The sequence below is a fragment of the Ascaphus truei genome, unplaced genomic scaffold (genome assembly GCF_040206685.1).
Source record: "Ascaphus truei isolate aAscTru1 unplaced genomic scaffold, aAscTru1.hap1 HAP1_SCAFFOLD_1994, whole genome shotgun sequence".
Taxonomy (NCBI): domain Eukaryota; kingdom Metazoa; phylum Chordata; class Amphibia; order Anura; family Ascaphidae; genus Ascaphus; species Ascaphus truei.
Window position 1 is genome coordinate 1 of NW_027454902.1, and position 5,000 is coordinate 5,000.

Sequence of the window (5,000 nt, forward strand, 5' to 3'; positions counted from 1 at the left end):
CCGCCCCCCCCCCCCCTTTCTCTCCCCCGCCCCCCCCCCCTTTCTCTCCCCCGCCCCCCCCCCCTTTCTCTCTCCCCGCCCCCCCCTCTTTCTCTCCCCTGCCCCCCCCCTCTTTCTCTCCCCTGCCCCCCCTTTCTCTCCCTGCCCCCCCTTTCTCTCTCCCCTGCCCCCCCTTTCTCTCTCCCCTGCCCCCCTTTCTCTCTCCCCTGCTCCCCCTTTCTCTCTCCCCTGCCCCCCCTTGCTCTTCCCCTGCCCCCCCTTTCTCTCTCCCCTGCCCCCCCTTTCTCTCTCCCCTGCCCCCCCTTTCTCTCTCCCCTGCCCCCCCTTTCTCTCTCCCCTGCCCCCCCTTTCTCTCCCCCCTGACCCCCCTTTCTCTCCCCCCTCTCACTCTCTCCTTCTCTCTCCTTCTCTCTCCCCTCTCACTCTCTCCTTCTTTCTCCCCTCTCACTCTCTCCTTCTTTCTCCCCTCTCACTCTCTCCTTCTCTCTCCCCCGCCCCCCCTTTCTCTCCCCTGCCCCCCCTTTCTCTCCCCCGCCCCCCCCCTCTTTCCCCCCCCTTTCTCTCCCCCGCCCCCCCTTTCTCTCCCCCGCCCCCCCTTTCTCTCCCCCGCCCCCCCTTTCTCTCCCCCGCCCCCCCTTTCTCTCCCCCGCCCCCCCTTTCTCTCCCCCGCCCCCCCCTCTCTCTCCCCGCCCCCCCCCCCCTTTCTCTCCCCCGCCCCCCCCCTTTTCTCCCCCGCCCCCCCCCTTTCTCTCCCCCGCCCCCCCTTTCTCTCCCCGCCCCCCCCCTTTCTCTCCCCCGCCCCCCCCCTTTCTCTCCCCCGCCCCCCCCTTTCTCTCCCCCGCCCCCCCTTTCTCTCCCCGCCCCCCCTTTCTCTCCCCCGCCCCCCCTTTCTCTCCCCCGCCCCCCCTTTCTCTCCCCCGCCCCCCCTTTCTCTCCCCCGCCCCCCCCTTTCTCTCCCCCGCCCCCCCCCCCTTTCTCTCCCCCGCCCCCCCCTTTCTCTCCCTTGCCCCCCCCCCCTTTCTCTCCCCCCTGACCCCCCTTTCCTCCCCCCTCTCACTCTCTCCTTCTCTCTCCCCTCTCACTCTCTCCTTCTCTCTCCCCTCTCACTCTCTCCTTCTTTCTCCCCTCTCACTCTCTCCTTCTCTCTCCCCTCTCACTCTCTCCTTCTCCCTCCCTCTCACTCTCTCCTTCTCTCTCCCCTCTCACTCTCTCCTTCTCTCTCCTCTCTCACTCTCTCCTTCTCTCTCCCCTCTCACTCTCTCCTTCTCTCTCCCCTCTCACTCTCTCCTTCTCTCTCCCCTCTCACTCTCTCCTTCTCTCTCCCCTCTCACTCTCTCCTTCTCTCTCCCCTCTCACTCTCTCCTTCTCTCTCCCCTCTCACTCTCTCCTTCTCTCTCCCCTCTCACTCTCTCCTTCTCTCTCCCTCTCACTCTCTCCTTCTCTCTCCCCTCTCACTCTCTCCTTCTCTCTCCCCTCTCACTCTCTCCTTCTCTCTCCCCTCTCACTCTCTCCTTCTCTCTCCCCTCTCACTCTCTCCTTCTCTCTCCCCTCTCACTCTCTCCTTCTCTCTCCCCTCTCACTCTCTCCTTCTCTCTCCCCTCTCACTCTCTCCTTCTTTCTCCCTCTCACTCTCTCCTTCTCTCTCCCCTCTCACTCTCTCCTTCTCCCTCCCCCCTCTCACTCTCTCCTTCTCTCTCCCCTCTCACTCTCTCCGTCTCTCTCCCCTCTCACTCTCTCCTTCTCTCTCCCCTCTCACTCTCTCCTTCTCTCTCCCCTCTCACTCTCTCCTTCTCTCTCCCCTCTCACTCTCTCCTTCTCTCTCCCCTCTCACTCTCTCCTTCTCTCTCCCCTCTCACTCTCTCCTTCTCTCTCCCCTCTCACTCTCTCCTTCTCTCTACCCTCTCACTCTCTCCTTCTCTCTCCCCTCTCACTCTCTCCCCTCTCACTCTCTCCTTCTCTCTCCCCTCTCTCTCTCTCCTTCTCTCTCCCCTCTCACTCTCTCCTTCTCTCCCCCCTCTCACTCTCTCCTTCTCTCCCCCCTCTCACTCTCTCCCCCTCTCACTCTCTCCTTCTCTCTCCCCTCTCACTCTCTCCTTCTATCTCCCCTCTCACTCTCTCCTTCTCTCTCCCCTCTCACTCTCTCCTTCTCTCTCCTTCTCTCCCCCAGCCGTCCCCTGGTCAGTCTCCGGAGCAGGTCCTCTCCTGTGGGCTGGTGACCGGTCACGCATACAGTGTCACCTCCGTGCAGAGCGTCTCCCTGCGCTCCGGGCTCCTGTCTCTCTTCCGAACTCACAAACTGCGTCTGATCCGTCTGCGGAACCCGTGGGCAGCGGGGAATGGACCGGCGCCTGGAGTGATGGGTCTGTCCCCCCCCCCCCCGCAGGGTGACACAGACAGAAGGGAGCTATGAGTCTGTCCCTCCCCCGCAGGGTGACACAGTGACACAGACAGAAGGGAGCTATGAGACTGTCCCTCCCCCCGCAGGGTGACACCAGTGACACAGACAGAAGGGAGCTATGAGTCTGTCCCTCCCCCCGCAGGTTGACACAGTGACACAGACAGAAGGGAGCTATGAGTCTGTCCCTCCCCCCGCAGGTTGACACAGTGACACAGACAGAAGGGAGCTATGAGCCTGTCCCTCCTCCCGCAGGGTGACACAGTGACACAGACAGAAGGGAGCCATGAGTCTGTCCCTCCCCCGCAGGGTTACACAGTGACACAGACAGAAGGGAGCTATGAGCCTCCCCCTCCCCCCGCAGGGTGACAGTGACACAGACAGAAGGGAGCTATGAGTCTGTCCCTCCCCCCCCAGGGTGACACAGTGACACAGACAGAAGGGAGCTATGAGACTGTCCCTCCCCCCGCAGGGTGACACAGTGACACAGACAGAAGGGAGCTATGAGTGTGTCCCTCCCCCAGCAGTGTGACACAGTGACACAGACAGAAGGGAGCTATGAGTCTGACCCTCCCCCCGCAGGGTGACACAGTGACACAGACAGAAGGGAGCTATGAGCCTGTCCCTCCCCCCGCAGGGTGACACAGTGACACAGACAGAAGGGAGCTATGAGTCTGTCCCTCCCCCGCAGGGTGACACAGTGACACAGACAGAAGGGAGCTATGAGTCTGTCCCTCCCCCCGCAGGGTGACACAGACAGAAGGGAGCTATGAGTCTGTCCCTCCCCCCGCAGGGTGACACAGACAGAAGGGAGCTATGAGACTGTCCCTCCCCCCGCAGAGTGACACAGTGACACAGACAGAAGGTAGATATGAGTCTGTCCCTCCCCCGCAGGGTGACAGTGACACAGACAGAAGGGAGCTATGAGTCTGTCCCTCCCCCCGCAGGGTGACACAGTGACACAGACAGAAGGGAGCTATGAGCCTTTCCCTCCCCCCGCAGGGTGACACAGTGACACAGACAGAAGGGAGCTATGTGTCTGTCCCTCCCCCCGCAGGGTGACACAGTGACACAGACAGAAGGGAGCTATGAGCCTGTCCCTCCCCCTGCAGGGTGACACAGTGACACAGACAGAAGGGAGCTATGAGTCTGTCCCTCCCCCGCAGGGTGACACAGTGACACAGACAGAAGGGAGCTATGAGTCTGTCCCTCCCCCCGCAGGGTGACACAGTGACACAGACAGAAGGGAGCTATGAGCCTGTCCCTCCCCCGCAGGGTGATACAGTGACACAGACAGAAGGGAGCTATGAGTCTGTCCCTCCCCCGCAGGGTGACACAGTGACACAGACAGAAGGGAGCTATGAGTCTGTCCCTCCCCCCGGCAGGGTGACACAGTGACACAGACAGAAGGGAGCTATGAGCCTGTCCCTCCCCCGCAGGGTGACACAGTGACACAGACAGAAGGGAGCTATGAGTCTGTCCCTCCCCTGCAGGGTGACAGAGTGACACAGACAGAAGGGAGCTATGAGTCTGTCCCTCCCCCGCAGGGTGACACAGTGACACAGACAGAAGGGAGCTATGAGTCTGTCCCTCCCCCAGCAGAGTGACACAGACAGAAGGGAGCTATGAGTCTGTCCCTCCCCCCGCAGGGTGACACAGTGACACAGACAGAAGGGAGCTATGAGCCTGTCCCTCCCCCCACAGGGTGACACAGTGACATAGACAGAAGGGAGCTATGACTCTGTCCCTCCCCCCGCAGGGTGACACAGACAGAAGGGAGCTATGAGTCTATCCCTCCCCCCGCAGGGTGACACAGACAGAAGGGAGCTATGAGCCTGCCCCTCCCCCCGCAGGGTGACACAGTGACACAGACAGAAGGGCGCTATGAGTCTGTCCCTCCCCCGCAGGGTGACACAGTGACACAGACAGAAGGGAGCTATGAGCCTGTCCCTCCCCCCACAGGGTGACACAGACACAAGGGAGCTATGAGTCTGTCCCTACCCCCGCAGGGTGACACAGTGACACAGACAGAAGGGAGCTATGAGCCTGTCCCTCCCCCGCAGGGTGACACAGACAGAAGGGAGCTATGAGTCTGTCCCTCCCCCCACAGGGTGACAGTGACACAGACAGAAGGGAGCTATGAGCCTGTACCTCCCCGCAGGGTGACACAGTGACACAGACAGAAGGGCGCTATGAGTCTGTCCCTCCCCCGCAGGGTGACACAGTGACACAAACAGAAGGGAGCTATGAGCCTGTCCCTCCCCGCAGGGTGACAGTGACCCTGTCTCTGTCTCTTGTCCCTGCAGGTCGGAGGAGTGGAAGCGGGTGAGTCGGGCGGAGAGAGAGAAGATGGGCGTCACTGTGAGTGATGATGGAGAATTCTGGTGAGTGTCTCTCTCGCCCCCCTCTGCGCTCTCCCTTTGCTCCCCCCTCTGTGTCTCCTCTCCCCCCCCCCCTGCTCTAACGCTCTCTCCCCCCCCTCCCCTCCCTCAGGATGAGTTGGGATGATTTCTGCACTCACTTTTCGGACCTCACTCTGTGCCGGCGAGTGAACACTCACTGTCTGAGCACTCACAAGACCTGGAGAGAGGCGTCTGCTCTGTCA

At 61.8% G+C, this 5,000-nt stretch overlaps 1 protein-coding gene across 1 annotated transcript in view; it reads left to right on the forward strand.

Annotated features, from left to right (window-relative positions):
• Window positions 1-2,167: 2,167 nt before the first annotated feature.
• The window catches only part of LOC142477146 (calpain-5-like), a gene marked incomplete at its 5' end in the record, with an annotated part of 10,775 nt that continues 7,942 nt past the window's right edge, over window positions 2,168-5,000 (forward strand). Inside the window, 4 exon segments of the mRNA XM_075582194.1 lie at window positions 2,168-2,324; window positions 2,327-2,360; window positions 4,702-4,779; window positions 4,889-5,000. The exon segment at window positions 4,889-5,000 is cut by the window's right edge and continues 84 nt beyond it. Coding sequence (XP_075438309.1) covers window positions 2,168-2,324; window positions 2,327-2,360; window positions 4,702-4,779; window positions 4,889-5,000 — 381 coding nt within the window.